This window comes from Acinonyx jubatus, chromosome X (genome assembly GCF_027475565.1).
Source record: "Acinonyx jubatus isolate Ajub_Pintada_27869175 chromosome X, VMU_Ajub_asm_v1.0, whole genome shotgun sequence".
Taxonomy (NCBI): domain Eukaryota; kingdom Metazoa; phylum Chordata; class Mammalia; order Carnivora; family Felidae; genus Acinonyx; species Acinonyx jubatus.
In genome coordinates this window covers 55,559,210-55,586,287 of record NC_069389.1, presented here as the reverse complement: position 1 = coordinate 55,586,287, position 27,078 = coordinate 55,559,210, and the positions used below count along the sequence as shown (strand labels likewise).

The 27,078-nt window shown below is 42.8% G+C and overlaps 1 protein-coding gene across 1 annotated transcript in view; it reads right to left on the bottom strand.

Moving 5' to 3' along the window:
* IGBP1 (immunoglobulin binding protein 1) overlaps positions 1-19,586 on the bottom strand; it is a 33,749-nt gene extending 14,163 nt beyond the window's left edge. Inside the window, exons 1-5 of the mRNA XM_015080584.3 lie at positions 18,844-19,586; positions 18,167-18,460; positions 9,851-10,046; positions 1,968-2,047; positions 1,181-1,293 (exon numbers count right to left, since the gene is read on the bottom strand). Coding sequence (XP_014936070.2) covers positions 1,181-1,293; positions 1,968-2,047; positions 9,851-10,046; positions 18,167-18,460; positions 18,844-19,034 — 874 coding nt within the window. The 5' untranslated portion in view covers positions 19,035-19,586. The remainder of the gene's footprint in view (positions 1-1,180; positions 1,294-1,967; positions 2,048-9,850; positions 10,047-18,166; positions 18,461-18,843) is intronic.
* Positions 19,587-27,078: the final 7,492 nt, after the last annotated feature.

The window sequence follows — 27,078 nt, the reverse complement described above, 5'->3', positions numbered from 1 at the left end:
TATACAGAGAATCAGGGCTCCTCCTCTGAGGTTCTCTCCTTTATGAGATATCATCTCATTTTTCAGTTGCTATGGTCACCTTGAAGTCATTTCTCTCATTCCTCAACCAGTAAGGCTGTAAGTTTCTATCCAAGTTTCACCTACCCCCACATCACAGTAACTGCAGACTGCCAGTGGGTGAGAAGATGTAAGAAACAGGAAACCCTTTCAAATGACTTCTCTTCTCTTCTCTTCTCTTCTCTTCTCTTCTCTTCTCTTCTCTTCTCTTCTCTTCTCCCCTCCCCTCCCCTCCCCTCCCCTCCCCTCCCCTCTTCTCTTCTCTTCTCTGTGCTATAGTGGAAATAGCACTGGAACTGGGGGTTTTAAGACCTGAATTCAAATCCTAGCCTGGCCACTTTCTAGCTATGTTGCGTTTGGGTACGTCAGTTCTCAGACACCAATTCCTCATCCTAAAACGGGGATAAGGATGTTTGCTTCATAGCGTTGTTAAGAGGATCAAATGATATAAGAAACAGGCTCAGAGGGGCTAGGTGATGTCCTATCTATTAAGTAGCAGGAGTAATTGGTTACCCCAGGTTTGTCCACACTTTTTCTAATATACCATGTTGCTTCCATCTTTATAGGGACACCCGTCTCCACCTCTCCCTTCCAAAGATGACTCCAAGTATGTACTGTGATCTAATTACCGAGTTGGACACCAAGAATACAATAAGTCAAAGTCCCTGTCTTCAAGAAATTCCAAGTACCATTCCCTTCTTCTAAGTGTTGACTACTCTCCAGTCTATGTCTGCTTTTGGTCACTCTCTAGTTCCTTTAGGTAGACGTTTTATTTTCTTCAGTTTGTAATTATTATCTGTGGGAGGGATTGGCCTGATACAACCTACTCTGCCATTACCAGAGGTGCAAATGCAGTCCATGGATTTTTGGTTTTGCTATCTAGATGCTCAGTCTGTTTTTATGCCACGACATCTGGAAAGATTCCAGAATCATACAGCTGCTCCCTACATCTTTCCCAAATCATCTGCTATTTATCTTAATAATAAATAACATAAAATATTGCCTAGAATCTCTGTTCAGATTCCTTCTGCTCCTAAAGGGCAATAATACTTGGTCTGAATTTAACTGCTAGGGAGTAAGGGACCAATAATAGTATAACTGCTTTCCTCCTACCCCTTCATACCTGGTGTTGTCACGGCTATGCCCTGATCTGGTAATGCTCCATATTTCCGATGCTGATCATACCAGTCATTCACTGTCATAGATGCCAGGCTTGGATAACCAGCTCCAAATACTCTGCAAGAATCACACCACATTTAGAAAACTAAACACGCACAGCACTACTAAAAAGCCTCTTCTCTTTAGTGACAAAGGCTGCGTTTATTTCATCCTGGCTCCCCTGCCCAGCTATCTTCTGAGGAGCTATGTAAACTGGAGGATATGTAACAAGAAGCATCCAGGAAGGGGCATTATAGTCAAGAGCTTTCACGAGAAGATAAATAGCTTAGGATCATCGCTCAGAAAGCAATCCCAGAGGCCAGTGTCCCACAAAGCAGATGCTTTGTATTTATAGTAGGTGGGTCTGAACAGTACACAGACGAAAGGAGACTTTCCTGCCACCCAATGGAAGAGTGTCTTCTTTCAAGAACTTAGAATTAAATCCGAAACAGGCCAATATGTCCTTTTGAAAACTGTAGCTGAAGGCAATGGGAAACAATTGAAGTGTACAATTCTCCACCAGATTCCTTTCCTCTGTTTTATTTTTGTTAGTTTTCTTTTGAGCCTACTTTTAAGCTTGAGTTTGAGTGATATGTCTGATGAAGACAGACATATAGAAAATATTAGAGGTAACATCGCATTGATGAAAGAACAGCCACCACAGATGAGGACATGGCCTTTTAACATGCACTGTAACTGAACCATAAAAGCAGGGTGCCTACAAAGGCAACCCACTTTTTAGTACTACCTACTTGGCTTGGGTCATGTTCCGAGTGAGAATGAAGGGTTTCATTGGAGGCCTGTCCTGACGAGGTGAGTAAGAAGTTGGTACCTGGAAAGGAAATTCATTATCAGAAACACATTTGCCATTCTGCTTACCCCATGATACAGGCTCTTAAGGCTTCAGGTGCCTGAAAAGCCGTGGATTCAAACGTTGCCCACTCACTATTTATCAGTCTCTAAGATACAACAGCAGAATACTAATGGTGGAGGCTGTTTAGCTCCCCTGAGTACCTTGCTGAAAACGGAGGAAAAGAAAGTTCTCCCAGAAATCATCTCGCCAAAAGTAAAAAATCATTTGTCTTTAAAATATTCCCCTCGGGGCGCCTGGGTGGCGCAGTCGGTTAAGCGTCCGACTTCAGCCAGGTCACAATCTCGCCGTCCGTGAGTTCGAGCCCCGCGTCGGGCTCTGGGCTGATGGCTCAGAGCCTGGAGCCTGTTTCCGATTCTGTGTCTCCCTCTCTCTCTGCCCCTCCCCCGTTCATGCTCTGTCTCTCTCTGTCCCAAAAATAAATAAACGTTGAAAAAAAAAATTTAAAATATTCCCCTCTAGGGCGGCCCGCTGGCCAAGCAGAGCCCCCGAGTCTGGCTTGCAAAGCGGAGGGGCCAGACGGAGTGTGTTCTGACAGCAAGCGGGACTTAACATCTGGAAGGTTATAAGCTAACAGCTCTGCTCGGAGAACGGGAGGTCTGGAGGACAACGGGAGGGAGAGTTGTTGAGCCCGGACGACAGAGCGCAGCTTGGCGGGGAACAAAGGCTCTCGCCAGTGCCATCTCCCTCGCCCATCCCCCAGCCAAAATCCCAAAGAAAACCAGTTCCTGCCAGGGAACTTGCTTGCTCCGCGCAAACACCCAACGCTGTGCTTCTGCGGAGCCACCCCTCTGGCAGCGGGTCTGACTCCCTCCCAGTGCCACAGGGCCCCTCCCGAAGCGGATCTCCGAAGGAAAAGCGAGCTGAGCCTACCCCTCCCGCCCCTGTGCAACTTGCCTATCCACCCCAGCTAATACGCCAGATCCCCAGCACCACAAGCCTGGCAGTGTGCAAGTAGCCCAGACAGGCCACGCCACCCCACAGTGAATCCCGCCCCTAGGAGAGGGGAAGAGAAGGTGCACACCAGTCTGACTGTGGCCCCAGCGGTGGGCTGGGGGCAGACATCAGGTCTGACTGTGGCCCTGCCCACCAATGCAAGTTATACACCACAGCACAGGGGAAGTGCCCTGCAGGTCCTCACCACTCCAGGGACTATCCAAAATGACGAAACAGAAGAATTCCCCTCAGAAAAACGTCCAGGAAATAACAACAGCTAACGAACTGATCAAAAATGATTTAAACAATATAACAGAAAGCGAATTTAGAATAATGCTCATAAAATTAATCACTGGGCTTGAAAACAGTATAGAGGACAGCAGAGAATCTATTGCTACAGAGATCAAGGGACTAAGGAATAGTCAGGAGGAGCTGAAAAACGCTATAAACGAGATGCAAAATAAAATGGAGACGACCACAGCTCGGATTGAAGAGGCAGAGGAGAGAATAGGTGAACTGGAAAATAAAATTATGGAAAAAGAGGAAGCTGAGAAAAAGAGAGATAAAAAAATCCAGGAGTATGAGGGGAAAATTAGAGAACTAAGTGATACACTAAAAAGAAATAATATACGCATAATTGGTATCCCAGAGGAGGAAGAGAGAGGGAAAGGTGCTGAAGGGGTACTTGAAGAAATTATAGCTGAGAACTTCCCTGAACTGGGGAAGGAAAAAGGCATTGAAATCCAAGAGGCACAGAGAACTCCCTTCAGACGTAACTTGAATCGATCTTCTGCACGACATATCATAGTGAAACTGGCAAAATACAAGGATAAAGAGAAAATTCTGAAAGCAGCTAGATAACATATAAAGGGAGGCCTATAAGACTCGTGACTGATCTCTCTTTTGAAACTTGGCAGGCCAGAAAGAATTGGCACGATATCTCCAATGTGATGAACAGAAAAAATATGCAGCCGAGAATCCTTTATCCAGCAACTCTGTCATTTAGAATAGGAGAGATAAAGGTCTTCCCAAACAAACAAAAACTGAAGGAATTCGTCACCACTAAACCAGGCCTACAAGAGATCCTAAGGGGGATCCTGTGAGACAAAGTACCAGAGACATCGCTACAAGCATGAAACCTACGGACATCACAACGACTCTAAACCCATATCTTTCTATAATAACACTGAATGCAAATGGACTAAATGCGCCAACCAAAAGACATAGGGTATCAGAACGGATAAAAAAACAAGACCCATCTATTTGCTGTCTACAAGAGACTCATTTTAGACCTGAGGACACCTTCAGATTCAGAGTGAGGGGATGGAGAACTATTTATCATGCCACTGGAAGTCAAAAGAAAGCTGGAGTAGCCATACTTATATCAGACAAACTGGACTTTAAATTAAAGGCTGTCGGGGCGCCTGGGTGGCTCAGTCGGTTGGGCATCCGACTTCGGCTCAGGTCACGATCTCACAGACCGTGAGTTCGAGCCCCACATCGGGCTCTGGGCTGATGGCTCAGAGTCTGGAGCCTGCTTCCGGTTCTGTGTCTCCCTCTCTGTCTGCCCTTCCCCCGTTCATGCTCTGTCTCTCTCTGTCTCAAAAATAAACGTAAAAATAAATAAATAAATTAATTAATTAATTAAAGGCTGTAACAAGAGATGAAGAAGGGCATTATATAATAATCACAGGGTCTATCCATCAGGAAGAGCTAACAACTATAAATTTCTATGCGCTGAATACAGGAGCCCCAAATATATAAAACAATTACTCATAAACATAAGCAACCTTATTGATAAGAATGTGGTACTTGCAGGGGACTTTAACACTCCATTTACAGAAATGGATAGATCATCTAGACACACGGTCAATAAAAAAACAAGGGCCCTGAATGATACATTGGATCAGATGGACTTGACAGATATATTTAGAACTCTGCATCCCAAAGCAACAGAATATACTTTCTTCTCAAGTGCACATGGAACATTCTCCAAGATAGATCACATACTGGGTCACAAAACAGCCCTTCATAAGTATACAAGAATTGAAATTATACCATGCATACTTTCAGACCACAATGCTATGAAGCTTGAAATCAACCACAGGAAAAAGTCTGGAAAACCTCCAAAAGCATTGAGGTTAAAGAACACCCTACTAACGAATGAGTGGGTCAACCAGGCAATTAGAGAAGCAATTAAAAAATATATGGAAACAAACGAAAATGAAAATACAACAGTCCAAACGCTTTGGGATGCAGCGAAGGCAGTCCTGAGAGGAAAATACATTGCAATCCAGGCCTATCTCAAGAAACAAGAAAAATCCCAAATACAAAATCTAACAGCACACCTAAAGGAAATAGAAGCAGAACAGCAAAGACACCCCCAAACACAGCAGAAGAAGAGAAATAATAAAGATCAGAGCAGAAATAAACAACATAGAATCTAAAAAAACTAGAGCAGATCAACGAAACCAAGAGTTGGTTTTTTGAAAAAATAAACAAAATTGATACACCTCTAGCCAGGCTTCTCAAAAAGAAAAGGGAGATGACCCAAATAGATAAAATCATGCATGAAAATGGAATTATTACAACCAATCCCTCAGAGATACAAGCAATTATCAGGGAATACTATGAAAAATTATATGCCAACAAACTGGACAACCTGGAAGAAATGGACAGATTCCTAAACACCCACACCTTCCAAAACTCAATCAGGAGGAAATAGAAAGCTTGAACAGACCCATAACCAGCGAAGAAACTGAATCAGTCATCAAAAATCTCCCAACAAATAAGAGTCCAGGACCAGATGGCTTCCCAGGGGAGTTCTACCAGACGTTTAAAGCAGAGATAATACCTATCCTTCTCAAGCTATTCCAAAAAATAGAAAGGGAAGGAAAACTTCCAGACTCATTCTATGAAGCCAGTATTCCTTTGATTCCTAAACCAGACAGAGACCCAGTAAAAAAAGAGAACTACAGGCCAATATCCCTGATGAATATGGATATAAAATTTCTCAATAAGATACTAGCAAATCGAATTCAACAGCATATAAAAAGAATGATTCACCATGATCAAGTGGGATTCATTCCTGGGATGCAGGGCTGGTTCAACATTCACAAATCAATCAATGTGATACATCACATTAATAAAAGAAAAGATAAGAACCATATGATCCTGTCAATCGATGCAGAAAAGGCCTTTGACAAAGTTCAGCAACCTTTCTTAATAAAAACCCTTGAGTAAGTCGGGATAGAAGGAACATACTTAAAGATCATCAAAGCCATTAATGAAAAGCCCACAGCTAACATCATCCTCAATGGGGAAAAACTGAGAGCTTTTTCCCTGAAATCAGGAACACGACAGGGATGTCCACTCTCACCGCTGTTGTTTAACATAGTGTTGGAAGTTCTAGCATCAGCAATCAGACAACAAAAGGAAATCAAAGGCATCCAGATTGGCAAAGATGAAGTTAAGCTTTCACTTTTTGCACATGACATGATATTATACATGGAAAATCTGACAGACTCCACCAGAAGTCTGCTAGAACTGATACATGCATTCAGCAAAGTTGCAGGATACAAAATCAATGTACAGAAATCAGTTGCATTCTTATACACTAACAATGAAGCAACAGAAAGACAAATAAAGAAACTGATCCCATTCACAATTGCACCAAGAAGCATAAAATACCTAGGAATAAATCTAACCAAAGATGTAAAAGATCTGTATGCTGAAAACTATAGAAAGCTTATGAAGGAAATTGAAGATATAAAGAAATGGAAAAACATTCCCTGCTCATGGATTGGAAGAATAAATACTGTCAAAATGTCAATACTACCCAAAGCTATCTACACATTCAATGCAATCCCAATCAAAATTGCACCAGCATTCTTCTCGAAACTAGAACAAGCAATCCTAAAATTCATATGGAACCACAAAAGGCCCCGAATAGCCAAAGTAATTTTGAAGAAGAAGACCAAAGCAGGAGGCATCACAATCCCAGACTTTAGCCTCTACTACAAAGCTGTCATCATCAAGACAGCATGGTATTGGCACAAAAACAGACACAGAGACCAATGGAATAGAATAGAAACCCCAGAACTAGACCCACAAACGTATGGCCAACTAATCTTTGACAAAGCAGGAAAGAACACCCAATGGAAAAAAGACAGTCTCTTTAACAAATGGTGCTGGGAGAACAGGACAGCAACATGCAGAATGTTGAAACTAGACCACTTTCTCACACCATTCACAAAAATAAACTGAAAATGGATAAAGGACCTGAATGTGAGACAGGAAACCATCAAAACCCTGGAGGAGAAAGCAGGAAAAGACCTCTCTGACCTCAGCCGTAGCAATCTCTTACTTGACCTATCCCCAAAGGCAAGGGAATTAAAAGCAAAAATGAACTACTGGGACCTTATGAAGATAAAAAGCTTCTGCACAGCAAAGGAAACAATCAACAAAACTAAAAGGCAACCAACGGAATGGGAAAAGATATTTGCAGATGACATATCAGACAAAGGGCTAGTATCCAAAATCTATATAGAGCTCACCAAACTCCACACCCAGAAAACAAATAACCCAGTGAAGAAATGGGCAGAAAACATGAATAGACACTTCTCTAAAGAAGACATCTGGATGGCCAACAGGCTCATGAAAAGATGCTCAACGTCGCTCCTCATCAGGGAAATACAAATCAAAACCACACTCAGATATCACCTCACGCCAGTCAGAGTGGCCAAAATGAACAAATCAGGAGAGTATAGATGCTGGAGAGGATGTGGAGAAACGGGAACCCTCTTGTACTGTTGGTGGGAATGCAAATTGGTGCAGCCACTCTGGAAAACAGTGTGGAGGTTCCTAAAAAAATTAAAAATAGACCTACCCTATGACCCAGCCATAGCACTGCTAGGAATTTACCCAAGGGATACAGGAGTGCTGATGCATAGGGGCACTTGTACCCCAATGTTTATAGCAGCACTCTCAACAATAGCCTAATTGTGGAAAGAGCCTAAATGTCCATCAACTGATGAATGGATAAAGAAATTGTGGTTTATATACACAATGGGGTACTACGTGGCAATGAGAAAGAATGAAATATGGCCCTTTGTAGCAACATGGATGGAACTGGAGAATGTTATGCTAAGTGAAATAAGCCATACAGAGAAAGACAGATACCATATGTTTTCACTCTTATGTGGATCCTGAGAAACTGAACAGAAACCCATGGGGGAGGGGAAGGAAAAAAAAAGAGATTAGAGTGGAAGAGAGCCAAAGCATAAGAGACTCTTAAAAACTGAGAACTGAGGGTTGATGGGGGGTGGGAGGGAGGGGAGGGTGGGTGATGGGTATTGAGGAGGGCACCTTTTGGGATGAGCACTGGGTGTTGTATGGAAACCAATTTGACAATAAACTTCATATATTGAAAAAAAAGGAAAGAAACTGAAAAAAATAAAATGATTTGCATTACTAAAAAAAATAAAAAAAAATATTCCCCTCTAAAGAAGGAGATTCCAAAGGCTTTTTCCATGTTCCCGATAAATCCCTCAAGCTGATTTTGAAGTCCCTTTCCTCAGCCTGGCCTTCAGTGCTAAAGTTGAATGATTAAGACCCTTTCCAATGTAACTATGCAATTAACTGTCAAGAACTTCCAGGTTTTTAGAAGACGGTGTTCCTAAATGCAAGGGGGGAAGACTGTGTTAGTAACTTTCATACAGTGTCGTATAACAATGTTTCAGGGAACCTCAGCTGTACCGAGCATACTGAAACAAAGTATGGTCAGAGAAAAGGTGTTCACTTGGGTTTACGTCCATCACTTCCAGAGCTGATCCCAACACCAAATAAGGGAGTGTTTAACAACAACAACAACAACAACAACAACAAAGAAGGGGGCAGGAGAGGATCCAGAAGAGTCCAGCCTCAAAATGCTTGAAAACCATTCATCTAGAGATGCTCAAGGGGCCTCCTGGTCTTAGAATATTGTTTATTCTTTGATCGTTTAACATGAGGAACTAGGTTGATGTTACCTGGAGGCATAAGCTCCTAGGCTAATAATTAGCACAAATCCAATTTGGAAGAGGTTTCTCTGAGGACCGAAATAAATGCTTGCGACTAGCTGATAAATTCAACTCAATCCATGCTTGTATCTTGAACCAAAAAGTAAGTGGCAGAGGAGCCTAATCTTTTGAAGCAGCAGCTCCAAAACACGGTGATGATCTTCAAAGTTGGCCAAAGCTGCCTTACATCAGGTTTTATCAGTACACCCAGTATTTTGTGCATGGAAATGTCCTTCTGTGTCTCCTACTTGGGAGATCTAAGGGTGTAAGAGTGCATCATTGTCTAAGGTTAAATTTGGATTCCTCCCCAAACCTAAATATATTCCTGATCTTTCCTTTGATCTTCTTCCTACACTTTTCTTTCTCTCCTCCAGTGCTACTTTCCTTCTCAGTTCCCATCCCATCCCTCTTCTGATTTGTTTATTACAGTCAAACACAGATTTTAAAGGCCCACCTCCCTGTGCATTCCTTAGGCAGTCATGACCTCTCATGGCCAAAACCAATTTTTACTTTAAAGAAGTCTCCCTACCTGTGGCATGTCACAAAATTACAAATGGCTAGACGTGTTTTACAGGTTAGAAATCCCTGGGAAACAACACTGTAAGCTAGAGAGAAGGCTACGCCTAGTGAATCTTCAGCCTTCTCCACTAATCTTAAGAAGAACAATGATTTTATGGAGACTTAAAAGGATTTTAATTCGATTACTCTCCTGTAGAACGTCCAAATCTCTAACAGCTTTTTGAGCTATTTGGGCAGTGACCAGGCTTACCTGTTTTGAGGAGTCTTTTTCTCTCAGGATCTTCATCTCCTGGTCAATGCTCTCAATCTCTTCTAAGCTGATACCAATCCACCTTTGAAGGTGAAGGAGGTAATATTCACGAACACGCTCATCATCTGCTTGACCACTTTCCACAGCAGATTTCAGTGCGGACAACCTATGCTCCACCTCCTTCTTCTGCTTGTATCTGTTGCACAGAAAAGCATTACCCATGAACTCAAAAATAGAGCACTATTCCATCAAAGGAGGCCACAATAAGAGTTTACCTTTGCTGATGACCAGGCAGTGAGTATGCCGGTTTCCCCTTTGGCAAAAATACAGATTCTATACCCCAGAACTCACCACCAGGGCAGTTCCCTCAAGACTGCAAGGCAAGGAATGGATGAATAGGGGCTCAGAAATACATTCTAAAGCTGGAAAATTACAGATATAACCTGATCTGAGCAACTCCTCCCATCATCTTCCAGGTGGAAGCTCAAGGCTTACTAGGTTAGATACTTAGTATCAAACAATGTCCACTTGGAAAGTACCACTTCAAGGAGTCACAGATTGCAAAACAGTCCCAGCTCTTCTGGCTCATCCTTTTGCTAAGGGAATCATATGGTTTGAACCAAGGAAATACTCTATTATATTTTTCTCAAGTACAAGGTGCTACACTAAGTGCTTTTATTTACACTATCACATTTTTTAAAAGGTAAGCTTTATGCTTAACATGGAGCTTAAACTCACCATCTGACCCAGCCAGGTGCCTAATATAAAGACTCACAACCATCCTGCTTGCCTTTTTCAGGATACATTCTACATGTCATCTATCATTCATCTGAAAAATATTTACTGAGTACCTATTGTGTGACAGGCACTCTTCTCAGTGCTGGATATACAGCAGTGTATACAACAAAGTCCTTGCTCTCCTGAAGCTTTCGTTCTAGTGGAAGCAGACAAAAAGAGATGATGAGTCAGGTTGTGATAAGTGCCATGAAGCAGCAGCAAAAAGCAAGGTAAGGTGAACAGAATGATGGCATAGAAGAGGTGACATCTGAGCAAAGACTTCAGTAAGGAAGCAAGCCATGCCAATATCCAAAAAAGTATTCTAAGGTGGAAAAGCAATACGAAGGTCCTGGAGTGGGAGAGAGCCTGACTTGACATGTTTGCAAAACAGATAGGAGGCCGGTGTGGCTGGCGTGAAGAAGAATGACAGTAAATGAGGTAAGAGAGATAGCCAGGACCACAATTTGTAGAACCCTGTGTGCTCCAAGACCCCAAATATTAAACACCAGGATATTTTGAGATAGGAAAGCCACTGGAGGCTTTTGAAGAAAACACATGACATAAATAGAGTGACATGAAAATTTTTTTTATAAGGGCCAGTCTGGCTGCTGTACTGAGTATAGAATGTGGGGCGGGAGGTGGGAGGCAAGGATGGAAGCAGGGACATCAATTAAGAGGATATTGCCACAATCTAAATGAGACAGTGACTTGAAACAGGGAGGTGGAGAGATGTGGATGTATTTAAAATAGAAAACAGATTTATTGGATGGTAAGGGCTTGAGAGAGAAAAGTCAAGGAAAAGAATCTGGAGTTCTTAACCTAAGGTCCATGGATAGAGTTTGAGGGGAGGAGGTCCTTGAATTCCCTGCAATTTAATATAGAATTCTACCTTTTTATTTTTAAAATTTTTTGGCCTGGAAGAGATCTGTAGTTCTTATCAGATTATCAACAAGGTCCATGACCCATGTAAAATCAAGAACCACTGCTCTGGAGACATTCTTTATTATACAAACTTTTTGGATCTTCTGATCCTTTTACCCAACAAATGGGGCAGTTTATATGTTACAAATAACTGTCACAGCACTGTCATTGGCAGCTTCTGAGCAAAACAGCACAAAGGTCAATTCCTAGTTCATGAATGCTATTACAGACATTGCTTGAGAACATTTCATTCTGGTCCCAATCCTACCCCCACCCTCTTTCCTGGATGTACCTACCTCAGGAAAAAACATACCAGGGCCTTATAATGTATACAATCCAGGGTAAATTCTGGGTCAGTTTACTGGTCCTCTGAGTAACATTCTTGTGCTTCCTCTCCCATTATCTGAATGCAGTGTAACCATGCTCTCCAGCTGCTTCTTCACTTCCTCACTCCTACGATTTCACTCCTTGTCATCTTTGAAACTTCTAGCTCTTCCACTCCTGCTTTTTTGGCCAGCGTTTTTAAAACCGTTTTGTCTTAGTAAAAGAACCCTTTCTTCTTCCTCTCCTTCCTCTCCTTCTCCTTCTTCTTTAAAGTAGGCTTCACACCCAGCGCGGAGCCCAATGTGGGGCTTGAACTCACGACCCTGAGATCAAGACCTGAGCTGAGATCAAGAGTCGGACCCTTAACCGACTGAGCCACCTAGGCACTCCAAGAACCCTTTCTTCTTGTGAGAGTTTATTTGGAACTCTGTAAGTAATAAACAGATAAAAATCCACCCTAGTTAAAATAGAGGAGGGCTCCCAACATCCCCCCTTACCCAAGCACTGTGGTGGAATCTTACAGCTCCAAGGGACAGATTGAAAATCACCATCCTAGACCTTCAGCACTGTTCTAGATTTCCCATGGTGAGCCATTACATGGAAACACTCCCTACCACCCTAGGATCCCCGATGCCTGTCCCCCTTCTGACTCTGGACAACTTTCCCCACTCCCTTTTTCTGGTCTCAGGCTGCTGCAGAGAGCTCATGAATTACAGATTTGTGTCAAATGAGTCAACAACAAATTCAAATGATCAAACTTTGGCCAAGCGGTCACTCTTGCTCATCTCTTTTTGTTCATCTTTTGTGGATTCCATGCCACCATCACACGTGCCAGATGGCCAGACAATGGCCATCAATCTCCTTCTTTCCCTTAAAATCTCTGTAGTTTCACCTTTCCTCCTTCCCTCGTCTTTAAGGAGCTAATGCTGTTTTTACCAGGGCGATGTCTTTACCATTCCACTTTTGCTATCAAACCTGTCACTACCCACATTTTCCCAGGACTCACGCTATCAATCATCCTGGCATCAGCAGTTACAATTTTTCACTCTACTGGTGCCTTTCCCCCATCCTAGAAACACCTTCCTTCAATCCATAGTCTATCCTTTCAAATGACCATTCTTCTCTTTCTGTGCCTTGCTGGAACGAGCACGAGAACTGGGAATTTGAAGATCTGCGTTTAAATCCTAGCCCGAACACTTATGAGGTAACTCTGGACAAACAAATTCTCATATCCCATTTCCTTATCTCTAAAATAGAGATAATAAGCTACATTTCCTGGGGTTAACAGAATCAAATGGAACAATACACATGAAAGTACTTCATAAGCAGCAACAGAATACAAATATTGTTAGAGGATGGGAAAATGGAGGCCAGGAGGGGCTAGATGATGCCCCACTTATTAAGTGGAGGAAATCAGATTGGTCACTCCAAGTCCAGGCTTTATGTGCAATACTGTATTGCTTCAATTTGTCTTATGACTACCGTGTAACTGTTCCTCCCACAGAAATTTCATGTACTTACTATAATCGTCTTGTTGTCTTGGGCTCTAGGGATACAGTGATACAATTATGTTACTAAAGATACAATTAGTCAAGGTCTCTGACCTTTAGGAGTTTGCAGTTTACAGAATGACAGATAGTTACACTGTGATAAGTAACAAAAACTAAATGTTACAGTATTTAGGAGGGGAGCTTGGCAGGGAGAAGCTTCAAAGAGTACTTAACATTTGCTCTCTCTCTTTCTCAGGCTTCTAAAAGCACTTCTATCTATACTTTGCTGAGTGTCTTACTTCTGATTGCTCTTTCCCGCCTCTTTCTGCTCCCTTAATTTGCCCCAAGGTTTTATCCTTGGCATTTTTTCCCTCTCTGAACGTTTTTCCTTGGTAAACTATCCATACCCACCAAAAGCTCCTAAAGTTTTAGCACTAGCCACCAAACAGTCTCCTCCCAGTTTTAGTTACATTGCCCTCTGTCTATGGACATGGCTACCCAGCTGGCACTTCAGAATCTAAGTTCAGTGAATCTAACACTAGACCCATCCATTACTTACCTAGCTTCTACTTCTCTATTTCTGTCACAAGAATGGAGGTGCAGATAATCAAACCAGACTCATACTTACTGTCAAAGTTGAGAATCAGTAGAGAGGATATGTGAAGAAACAGGTTTTGAGAGAGAGGATATACCGTTTAGGTGTTTTATGTAGGATGGCCTCAGTAGGTAAAGAGGGAAGACTTACAGAAAATAAACAAGGATCTCAACAATGTGTTTTCTAATCATACAAATGTTTCCTGCAAAACTAATATCTTTGATAGCTGTCACTTCATTTTTATCTCTTCTTCCCAGCTGAAATACTATTATAACATGTCAATTTGTCTTTCTGCCTCTCACTTTCAGGATTCTATACACACATTACTTCCTTGTGCAGACCTCCGACCACAGTACTTTTAGCTTCTGCCTAACTGGACCATTCTGCATTCCCTGTACATACCTCAAGCGCCTTGGGCTTCTGCTCATGTTGTTCCCCCTGCTTGTCAACAATAAATATTTCTTGAGCACCTCCTCTTTGCCAGGCCCTGTGCTAGGCATACCACAGTGAATAAGAGAGAAACAGCTTCTGCCCTCAAGGAGTACACATTCTAGAGTAGAGGAGAAAGACAAAGCCCAGGACGACAGAAAAGTGAGGAGCATGTCATGCAAGGAGAACACATACAAAGACTGTAGTAGGAAGGAACTGGGTTTGTGCAAAGAACTGAAAGAAAAGGCAACTGGGGCTGGAACCTAGCGGAGAGGGTAAGCCTGAAGAGAAGCAGGTGCCAGACTGTGCAGGGCCTCATAGTTAGTGGTTTGGCTATTTCAGGTGAAGTGCTATTGGCCTACACTAAGGTATGATAGTGGAGACCCAGAGAAACAGAAGAACAGAAGATTCGTTTTGTAGCTAGAACTGGCAGGCCTGGCTGGTGGATGGGATGTAGAGATTCAGAAGGGAGGAAGTGAAGCTAACTCCTAAGTGAATGCTGGTGCACTCAATGAGATGAAGACCTGGGTGTGGGGGCACATTGGGAGTTAAAAAACCAAGGGTTCAACTTAGGCCATGTTAAATCTTAGATGTCTGTGAGTCTGAAGGTCAGGAAAGGTCTGGGTTCATGACATAAATGTGGGAGACATTAGCATAAAGATAACGTTGTTATCTTGTCTGGTAGACATTTTTAAAAAATGTTCAAAGACCAAGCTTTCCAGCCAAAGAAATGCAAGTAAAAACAATGAGATACCTTTTTTGGTTTTCCCAACTGGATTTTCTAAGTGTTAACGTGCAAGCCCAGTGTGGTGGGGCATATTCTAAAACTTTGTTATTGTGGAAAGCAATGTTGCTACCATCAAGTCTTAAAATATTCAAACCCTTTGATCTAGTCACTGGTCCTTCTAGAAATCTATCCTAATGAAACAGTGACAGATGCAGTTAAAGATGTCTGTTCATACCACTACTTACAAGAGCAAAACCAAAAGAAACAAACGAGCCCCCCCCAATCTATACATAGTCTAAACATTTGACGATAAAAGATTAAATAATTGTGGCACAACTATAGGATGGAATATTATGTAACCATTAAATATCATGGTTTCAAAAGACACAGGGAAATGCTCACAATATGATGTTAGGCTTGAAGAGGATAAAAAAACTATATATACAGTATTATTCCACATTTATTAACTAAAGTAACTATATATCTGGAAGCAAATACATCAGGAAGTTAACAAAGATCATCTTTGAGTGCCAGGATTAAGGCCTTTTTTTTTTAATTCAAAAAATATTGGTTTTCCAATTTTCTACAATCAGTATTATTTCTTTTACATTCAGGAAAATCTGTAATTTCCATTCTTGACCATAATTCAAGGCTCTTCTCAAGTGCATTGCATCCTGAAACTTCATCCTCATCCCTCCAACCAGATGTGCTCACTCCTTGGTCTTTCTCTACAACACTGTATCTCTATGGCATTTATAGTCCTTTTTGGGGTAAAGTATAATTATTTGGATACCAAACTCACTGCTTAAACTACCTGTTACGTGCCAATGAGCTGCCCCCACCTTCTTACAAAAGACATGATGCTGAATTCCACTTCCTATCAGTTTATCCCATTTCCTCAAAAATTATTCACTGTCACTAACCCTGAACTATATATACCACCTGAAATTATATTATTATTTACTAGCTTATTATCTGTCTCCTCCACCAAAATAAAAGCTTCATGAGGCCATTGACTTCATCTGGTTCTCCATTACCTAGAACAGTTCCTGGTGCACAAGAAAGGCTCAATACATATTGGCCAAGTGAATGAATCAATTTTCACCTCTCTAGACCAGGCCTCTCCTCTGAGCTACATACTACCAGATACCTCTATCTGGAGGACTCCTAAACACCTTAAATGGCTCAATACCAAATTTTTACACTTCCCTATCCCCTGATTTGTTCTTCCTCCTCTATTCCCCATCTTAATGAGTTCCACAAGCCATCTACCTATCACACAAACATGGACATCTTCCTTGTGTTGCTTCCATCTACCCCACCTCTCAGAACTAACTGATCACCAAGTTTTCTGCCGATTCAACCCTTCTAAATAAATCTATCCCATCTCTTCTGCCACTGCTGTAGTGAGGCCTCATTACTTGTGACCTAACTGGATCTAATATTCTCCCTCACACCGCTTCCTAACTGCTACCAGTGTATGCTAGTTAAAATGCAAATATGATCGTGCTACTCTTTAAAAAAAAAAAAACCCAAAACTTCCAGTGAATCCCAGTCAGCAACTGAAGTTTAGGTTCTTTAGCATGGCCTACTGGTAAGTGACATTTATAGACTAGTGACTATGTGCCAGATACTGTGCTAGCTGTTTTATGTGCTCTTATTTATGTTTCTTAATCCTATAAAACAGGTACAATTATTATTTTTACATGATTTCACATGAGGAACCCTGAGGCTCAGACAGGTTATATAAGTTACCCAAAGTCCAATGGCTTACAGGTAAAGCTGGGTCTCAAACCCCACTCTGACTCCACAACCTGTACTCGGCTACTAAGATATAACAGTAGCTGACTTTGAGTATTTACTGTATCAGACACTGTGCTAAGCGCTTTTTGTGTATTTCTCTTTTCATCTTCAAAACTACTTTATGAAGAAATACCTATTGTTATCCAATTTTACAGCTGGGGAAATTAAGGCACAAGTGATTAAGCAACTTACCCCAAGCCAGAGTGATTAAATGGTGGAACTGAGACTAAAACCCCTCCCCACGTTCTTAGCAGTAGGGCTGTTCCTTCACCTTCCTCACACCCCAAGTCTCCTTGGTCTGGACCCCACAACATTCTTCAGCATTGCTCCTTCCCCTTTTCCCTCACCCCTTTCATGTTCTAGCATCATCTGATTGCTTACAGTAGTTCCCCACATACATTCCAAGCCCAGCACTGTGCTCTTTCATGCCCCTGTAGCTTTACTAACACTATTTCCTCTGCTGGAAATAGTGTTTCCTCTTCCTCTAGATGATACTCCTATCCATCCTTAAACAACTCATCACAGGAGTCACCTCCTCCAGGGAGACTTCTGTCTCTCCTGCTCCTTCTTTGGTTAGGTGCCCTTCCTGTCTGTTCTCACAGTACCTGTGCATTTCTCCATCACATCCTTTTATATTGCTACTCTGTTTCTATGCCTCTTTTCCTCACCATACTGTAAACTCCTCCAAGGTGGAGACCACCCATATTCCTACAAACACACTCAGTTTGTACCCCCAGTGCCTAGCATAGATCCTGGACACTGTGAGCACTCATCAAATGGTTTTTTACACTAAACTGAGAGTAAGCAACTTCAAGGTCACATGATGAAGCTGTGCAGGACTAACATTAGCTCAGGATGTTACACACCTGAGCCATTACTCAGAACAGAACTTCTCACTCAGTGGACCATAAATGGATTCTAGCTACAAGACACTGTGCCCTTCAGAGATATCTACCCCATTGTACCATATGAATATTGCTGTGCTGTGCTGTGGGATATGATCGCTATGCTAAAGAACATTCTGCTGTTGGCAACCACAGGGTAGCAGAGGTCCGACAGGTATGACCATCTCAACAAAGGCAGAAGCTTCTTGAAAAACTCAGGAGAACTTCCTCTCACCAGGCCTAATGCTCAACAGGAACCAAAAGAGTGACAGACACCACTGTTCCCCTCCCTCCCAAAAACATGCACACACACCCCCACAATAGCACTGCCATTGGGCAGTCCTCAAATTATAGCTATTGACCCACCTCTTTATTTTAGCCTGTCTTTGAGATGCCATTGCAACGAGGCTAGGATAGGCCATGGAGGAACTAGCAGTATTATTATCAGGTGAGTTGTTCTTCGTTTTGGGCAGCTCAAACTCTGCTACATGATAGTATTGGCACTGAGTTAAGTAGTTTAAAAAGTGTTCTCGAGCCCACTGCAAATGATCTAGACGCTTGCTGGGGTTGACTTGTTTCATGGCGAGCGCTCCTTGAAATGCTGGCACCAGCAGGTACTTCAGGTCGGTGGAAGCAATCTCTTCCAAATCTTCATTTCGGCTGGAAAGAGCAAAGAGGAGGCTGTGAAGCCTGGATGGGCAATCACACTGTAGCCCCTTGCTGCCTGGGGGAGGGGAGGGCGGTGGGTGTGCGAAGGGAGAAGGCCCGAGGAACAGTGGCCGGTTTTCTTGAATGAAGGTGGCTGACGGCTCATACCCAATGCCTTTGCAAAGAGTCGACACTAGGGAGCAGAGTCGCGGGATATCAACTATCTCGAAGCCAGGTGGAGAACGTAAACAAGGTACACAAGATCGCAGCGGGAGGTGGGAATGAAAGGTTCCTAGCCCTTTTTAAAAGGGTCTCCTCTACCCAGACTCAATGACTCCACCCTTGGTAACCATTATTACCTCCGTTCTTAGCCATTATTACCCTGTCCCCCATACCTGAACAAGTCGAGCTGTGCTAACATTTCAACAGCCTTCTTAAGGAGGTCTAGTCCCTTGAACACCTTATCTTGGATTATCCGGGAACCGGTGGGCTCAGTCGCTACTTCGACTTCGTCCAGAAGCTGCTTGCTGGTTTCAAACAGCTCGGGAAGCCGCGGTGGCAGTAATTCATCTTCGGCTGTTGCCATCTTGGTGGGAGGAAGGTACGCGGAAAACCTCACTTCCGGGGTCAAAGGCAATCTTGGAAAAGGAGAACTCGGCGAGTGTGAACGAGACCGGAAAGAGCGCCGTATTGGTCCAGTCGCTCCGTCGTTACCAAAGCGTCAAAGAACTTCCGGAAGCCACTGGTTGCAGACGCTAGCCACCGGTTCCATAGGCTTATTTTTGCAGGCTGCTGCCTATCACAAGTAGTAGGGATCTGCTAAAAACAAGCAAACAGGCACATCCCTGGGTGCTGTTTTACGGTTTGCTCCTCGTGGCCGACGCCTAGCCGGGATGTTCCGTGGGCTCTGAGCTTAGCCCCGGCCGGACGAGGCTGAATTCACTGCGGGGGCAGGCCAGGCGCACGCCTCACCTCACGAGGCGCTCCCTTTGTTGAGGGGCCGGGGCAGACAGGGGCTCCAGGCGCCCCCTCGCTCCCTAGGTTTGGTCGTCTGTGCGCTTGAGTGCGAAGTGCAAAAGGCGCCCCCCTGCGGCTTCCATGCATCCAGCCTCGGGAGCCCCAGCCTTCTCCCAGCCAATTCTGGGGCCCGCCCTCTTCCGATTCACGTCACCCTCCTACACACACACACACACACACACACACACACACACACACACACACACACGCACACAGGCACGCACGCACGCATGCACACTCTACACCCCTCCCCCGCACCCCTGCGACCTATCGGCGGGGCTCCTACACGCACCCACCCCTCCCTCACACACCCCTGGTAACCTGCAACTCTAGTCACTCCACAGTTTCCTTTCAAAAGTTACTTATTTTGTGAAACCTTCTTTTATACCCCCCCTCCAAGCCACTGAAAATTTTCACTTTCTGTGAATCTGTCAAAACACCAACGACAATGGATTACAGCTAGCGATTTACAACTCTATTTCCCTTACAAGAATGAGTCCGATTAAGTTTTACACCCTTCCAGCTAACCTAGTGCTCAGTGTCCTAAGAATAGAAAAAAAAAAAAGTGGTCGGTTTGGAAAGCAACCCAATCATGCAGAACTGCGGTGTTCAATAGGGTAGCCTCTAGCTACATGGGGCTACAGAGCCCGCGGATGTGGCTATTTTGAAACGAAATGTGCTGTAGGCGTAAAATACACAACCAATTTCGAAAACTTACTACGAAAAAGGAATATAAAATATCTCGATTTTCACACTGATATGTTAAAGTGCTAATATTTTGTATATGTTTGGGTTAAAGATAGGGTTACAATTAATTTCACTTGTGTCTTTTCACTTTTTTAACGTGCGCACTAGAAAACTTAAAATTACATATCGGGATCACATTATATTTCTACTGGACAGCAATGATGTAAAAACAGAACTCCAGGTCTTTGAAAGAAGGGATGTCATTGCTTTGAATGAATCAATATACTGATTGCCTTCGGACACACCACAAGTTGCCCTAGGGGATTTAAGTTAAACAGAATGCACACTGCCTAACCTGGAAAATAAGTTCTTCAACTAAATATATTTTAAACTAACTGGTTGAGAAGAAAAAAAATTCATGTGAAAACAACTAGAGGGCAACATAGGACAGTACAGAACTAGGGGATATGCTGTATTGCACAGGCTGTTGGAAAACTAAGAAATGACAAGTCATTCTATGCTAAGAGTACTTCAGAAAGCTTCATAGACAGGATATGCAGTCTGAGAATTTCAAAGCTGGAAGGGGACCTCAAAGAGCAGAGGAAAAAACTGAGACCAGAAAGAAGTGACTTGCCCAACCAGTTGTGACAAAGCCAGTGTCTTCTATGTTCACTTGTTTTTAACCTATATCTATCTTAGATCGAGTAGGATTTAAAAAGATGGACAGGCCCTTTTAAGTGGGACTCCATGAAGCCCCAAGCTAAAACAGCGCTTTGCAGGAGGGAGAGAGGTGTGGGGCGCACTAAGTGTAGGTTGGAAAGGCTTCCCAGGTGATTCTAAGAAGCCTCCCCTGACACCCCCCCCAGCTTTAGAAGCTGAGGAAGAAAGGTGGCTCTGGAAAATTACTTATTTGATTTGTCTGGCACCTCTAATTACTCTAGTAAACTGAACTTTCAGGGTCAGTGACTACAGGAATACAAAGAAGATACAAAGAAGATAGTACTTGTGGAGGAGACTTGGAAACTCGGTAATTGTGGGACTACAGATAATGTGTTTCTGTGCATTTGCTTGGATTAAGACACAGCTTTGCTGTTGCCTCAGAGAAAAAAAAAGTATGCAGAAATTGAATTTGCTCCTCAACTTTGTAAGCCCTTTTTCTATGGCTTTCAAAATAATAGTCTTTATGGGAGTTGCCAATTGCATTCAGAGTGCATATTCAAATTGTTGTGCTAAGTAGTGCACTGCATCCTATTCTGAGGTGATCCCCAGATTAAAAAGTGGTTAGAAAAAAAAGCAACAATAAAAATGAGTTGTTTATTGTGTTTCTGTGTGTAAACACTATCACATTAAAACATCCTAGTGATTTTAATTTTAAGTCCTAGTTTAAGGGAACAAGAAGGGCCCTTGGAAATCATGGAAATAAACTTTTTGAAATGGCAGAACTGGCTTTCCAAACCAGGTTTTAGGCAGGCCCATAACTTCTTTTTCTTTAAAAAAAAATTTTTTTTAATGTTTATTTCTGAGAGAGAGAGAGACAGAGTGTGAGCGGGGAGGATCAGAGAGAGAGAGGGAGATACAGAATATGAAGCAGACTCCAGGCTCTGAGCTGTCAGCACAGAGCCCGACATGGGGCTCAAACCCACAAACTGTGAGATTATGACCTTAGCCGAAGTCAGACACTCAACCGACTGAGCCACCCAGGCGTCCCAGGCCTATAATTTCTAAAAGGGCTGCTGTGTTTGAATGGATACACAGAGGCCTGCCAACTCAGCCTCTGGCCCACCTTTCCTCCAACCTGCTCAGTGGCACCAAAGGCACCAAGGTACCTCTGTGGGATTCGAGGACTCTAACACAGTAGAAAGGACGCTAATCTAGCACAATCATTTAGCAGATAATGAAACAGGCCGAGAGGTTTGGTGATTTGTCCAAGGTCACAGAGCTGAGACAACTGACTAAGCAACAGTATACAGAGCGAGTTGGGATGAGGAGAAACTAGAGTCCAGGAGAATAGTAGAAAGCATTTTAAGTAATCTATATATGACTGCAGAAATGAGATGACTTTTCAAGTATTTTCTGATGTGACTCCCTGATAGACATGACAGATATTCACTTGTCATGTTTGACTCTTTTTAAAAAAATTTTTTGATGTTTATTTATTTTTGAGAGAGAGAGACAGAGCACGAGTGGGTGGGGGCAGAGAGAGAGGGAGACCCAGAATCCGAAGCAGGCTCCAAGGTTGGAGCTGTCAGCACAGAGCCCAATGCAGGGCTTGAACTCACCAACCCACAAACCGTGAGATCATGACCTGAGCTGAAGTTGGATACTCAACCGACTATGCCATCCAGGTACCCCTGTCATGTTTGATTCTTAACAAAAATTTGTCAACTTAGTAAACCAGTTGTGTGATTCAAGAGAAATGTTAAAGCAGACCTTTTCCTGCCTATCTGAATTGGTGTGCTTGGCAGCTTAGACCTTCTCCAGTCTGCTTTAGAGGATCAACTGCTGTTTTGTCCTGAGTAACATTCTACTGATAATTGTACCTGTAATGCCAGCAACAGCACTAGATGAGATCTACTTGTGTAGGGGGCAAAGCCAAGAGCAGGCTGTAACTGGCCAAAAATTATTTGTGGAATAATTACTTTCTCATTCTTAGTGTTTAAACTATCTTCAGCAAGTTTTTTTTAAGTAATCTCTATGTCCAACGTGGGGCTTGACCTTATGACCCCAAGGTCAAGAGTCACATGCCCTACCAACTGAGCCAGCCAGACGCCCCTTCACCAATTGTTTTTGAGATTAGAATTTGTCTGACTAATGGCAAGAAGCTTACTGAGCCATGAAAGGAAAAACTCCAAAACAACAAAGACTGCATTAAATCAAAGATTTCAGTTCCTACTTCTATATCTAACTTTTAGGAATGTGGTTCTGCAGTTATAAAAATACTCTGGACACTCAGATTTGTGTTCCACCTCCTCTGCTACTGAGTAACTGTATGACTTTGCAGAAGCCCCTTCCATCCTTCTTTCTACATTCTTTGTGTGCTACCACAATGTTAGGCACTGGGAATTCAAAGAGCGAGGAAACAGGGTTTGAGCCCTTAAGGGGCCCATAGTTCAATGGAAGAGACTTGTAAACAAATAACCAAATAATGATTGGGTAAGAATGGAGGGAATAACTTTGGCCCTGAGCGGCGGGGGGGGGGGGGGGGGGGGGGGGCATTCCCATATAGGTCAAACTCTATACCTGACTTACAAGATCCTTTCTGATCTAATGCTCACATCTTTTTCATTCTCTTCCTCCATGGACCCTAAGCTCTACCTTTAGCAAACTCCTTGTTCTCCAACACCTATCGTGCTACCTTAGGCCTTCATGCATTGATAGGGGCTGTGCCTTCTGGCTGGAATGTCCTTCTTTCCCTTGTCTGCCTGGCAAATTTCTATTCATTATTCATGACCTAACTCAAGAATCCCTTCTTTCAGGATGTATTTCCTGATCTTTCACCTGTAGGTGAGACACCCTCCTCTAAGCTCTTACAACACTTCACTCATCTCCCTATGATAGGTAGTACTGGGTAATGGTTTTCTCTATCCACAGCTGTCTTTCACTAGACTGAGAGCTCCTTGAGGCCAGGTAGAGTGTCTTATTAGTCTTTGTTTACCTCAGCATAGCACTTCACACCTGTTCAGCAGGGACTCAGTGTTAAAGGAAAAATGTTCCATAACAACAACACTTAACCTTCTCCAAGCACTCACTACTGCCAGGTGACCATGCAGAGTTCTTCACATGCATTTTCTCAACAGATTCTCACAACTTCCATTAAGAAGCTGATGTTACAACCTGGTTTTACAGAAGAGGAAACTGTGGCTCAGAGACGCTGAAGTAACTGGCCTAATGGTGTTGGCTTATACTGGGATTTGAACCCAACTCATTGAATTGAGATCCGATTTTAGAGCTCAAGCTCTTAACCACTATATTGTACTATAGAAAAGGGGGGGGATTTACAGACCTAGTGAAGAACAATTTACAGACCTAGGCCTGAACATGACATGACAGACCTAGGCCTGAACATGAGGACACGAACATGTAACAGACTTGTGTTAACAGTAAAAGGAAGTAAGATCAAATCAGTAGGCTGGTCCGCATTATGGAGAACATATAGTCAGCCAGGGGAGTGTAGATGTGGTATAAACAATAGGAAGGCATTTGGTTCAATAAAACATTTATTGAGGACCTATTACATGCCAGCCACTGTGCTAGCTACTGGGATATGAATTTGCATAGTCTTTGCTCTCGAGGCTCCAACAGCTAAGGTGAAGGAGAGAAAGACAACAAATGATTTCAATGTAATGTGGTAAATGCCTTTATAGTGACACATGGATGGCATGATGGAAACACCCAGGAAGGAAGCCTAGCCAGGGGGGTTCACAGAAGGACTCTCAAAGGAGATGATGCCAAAACTGAGTCTTGAATGGTGACAGCATGTGTAGGGGAGCTTGAACCATTCTGTTATTATTGGAACATACAGTCAGAGGCAACAGCAGATAGGTGATTAATTTATTCACGATGTATTTACTGAATGCCTGCTATATGTAAGACACTGTTCTAGGCACTGGAATGAACAAGACAGACAAAACCCCTGTCCTCATGGATCACGAAAAGCAAGCAGGGGCTACTGCATGCTCATTTGTATAACCCTTAATTCTAAGAACTTAGATAAACAATGTCTTAACTGAGCTCCATAGTAGCTCTGAGAGACTACAGTAGATATACTTGTCCAGCCTTTCCCAAAGTATGGAGGCATACAGGTGATGTGACAGACGAATTTAGGTGGTACACAGAAGAACACGGAAAACATTTCAATAGGTCTAAGTGAACCCCTAGTAGCCCTCTAAGCACCAGAGATAGAAAGCTTCACTTCCCACGGTTCCCTAGGTGACTCCACTCCACCCCCATCTGTCGCCATGGAGATGAGAGGCTTCATTTCTCCAATTCCCCTCCTCCACCCCTAGGTGAGCCTCAGAAAGCCCCCTCCCCATCTTCATGGAAAGAACTCCACACTCCCCAACGTTTCTTCCAAATCACATCCCCACTTCTCAAGCTGTCTCCATAGAAACTAAAAGCCTCTGAGAATAAACTGAGGGTTGATGGGGGTGGGGGGGAGGGGAAAGTGGGTGATGGGCATTGAGGAGGGCACCTGTTGGGATGAGCACTGGGTGTTGTATGGAAACCAATTTGACAATCAGTTTCATTAAAAAAAAAAGAAAAGAAACTAAAAGCCTCATTCATCCCCCTTCCTCACTCATCTCCATGGTGACCCTCAGCCCTACCCCCAGGACAGTACCAGGATCAATCTCTACTAGAGGTCTAGAACTCAGAGAGGGCTGGAAGGAAGGTAAGGGTGACTCCTTGCTGTGGCTTCAGTCTCTGTCTCTCCCAGCTTTGAAGGCATGGTGACCCCTCTTTCAAACAAAGGGGGTTAGGAAACTACAGTTTACAGAGTATCAGTTAATTAGGTGCCAGGCACTGGGCTAGGTACTTAAACTCATAACCAGCCATTTTACAGAGCTTAAGGAAGAGAAGCTCACAAAGATGAAGGCACTTGGCCTTGTTGCCCCCACCGAGCCCCTTATCATCCTCACTGAAACTGGGCACCAAGAGGATTTTACTTCCAACATTCTCCTTTGCTATATATGACCTTGGACAAGTAGCTTCCCGTCTCCATGCCTCACTTTCCCCATCTGTAAAATAAGACTGTTGGACAAATTGTCATCTTGAATATCCCCCTTATTAATGTCAGGTCATAATAGTTCTGATTTTTTTCATTGATTTTTCAGGTATTAACACTGGAAAATCTTTTAAGGTGTTTTTGTTGTTTTTTAAACTGTCACAGTGGAGGTCTCCAAACTTTTTTGATCAAAACACTCCAAGTTTTTGTTTAGAGTCTCTCACGGTTTCTTCTAGGGCTTTTGGTTTTGTTTCAAAATTTCTATTTTGAAGTAATTCATAGGAAGCTGCAGGGTCCCAGTCTTGTGCATCCTTCACCCCACTTCTGCCAATGTTGGTATCTTGTATGACTGTATGACAGTATCACAACCAGTTGACTGACAGAGAGACATTCCACGGAGCTTATTCAGATTGCACCAGTTTTACATGAACTTATTTGGGTGTCTGTGTGGAGTTCTGTGCAGTTTTGTCACACGGGGAGGTCCATGCATCACAGCCCCAGTCAAGGTACAGTACTGCTCAGCATTCACAAGGAGTCTTCCTGTTGTCTTTTTTATAACCACATTCACCTACTTCCTTCCCCTCATCACTAGTCCCTGGCAACCATGTATCTGTTTTCCTATCTATAATTTTGTTTCTTCAAGATTGTTACACGAATGGAATCATATTGTATGTATCCTTTTGGGATTGGCTTTTTTCACTCAGCATAGTTCCCTGGAGATTCATGCAAGTTGTTGCCTGTATCAATAGTTCATCATTTTCATTGCTGAGTAGTATTCCATGAATGTACCAGTTTGTTTAACCATTCACCTGATGAAGGACATCTTGGTGCTATCATAAACAAAGCTGATAGTTTTGTTTTTTATTTTGGTGTGTTGTGAACAAAAGATGTCTTTCACAGAGCAGAAGTTTTTACTTTTGATGAGGTCCAATGTATCAATTTTTCCTTTTGTGAATTATGCTTTTGGTGTCAAGCATAAAAAAGCATTAAAAAAAGCATAAAAATCCTTTCCCTAGCCCCAGGTCCCAAAGATGCTCTCCTAATTTTTTCTAAGAGTTTTACAATTTTATGTTTTACATTTAGGTAATGCATTTTATATTTGAAGTCATCCGTAACCGATCCATTGTGGGTTCTGTTTTGTATAAGGTGTGAGGTTTAGGTCAAGGATTATTTTTTTTTTTTTTTTTGCCTATGGCTGTCGGAC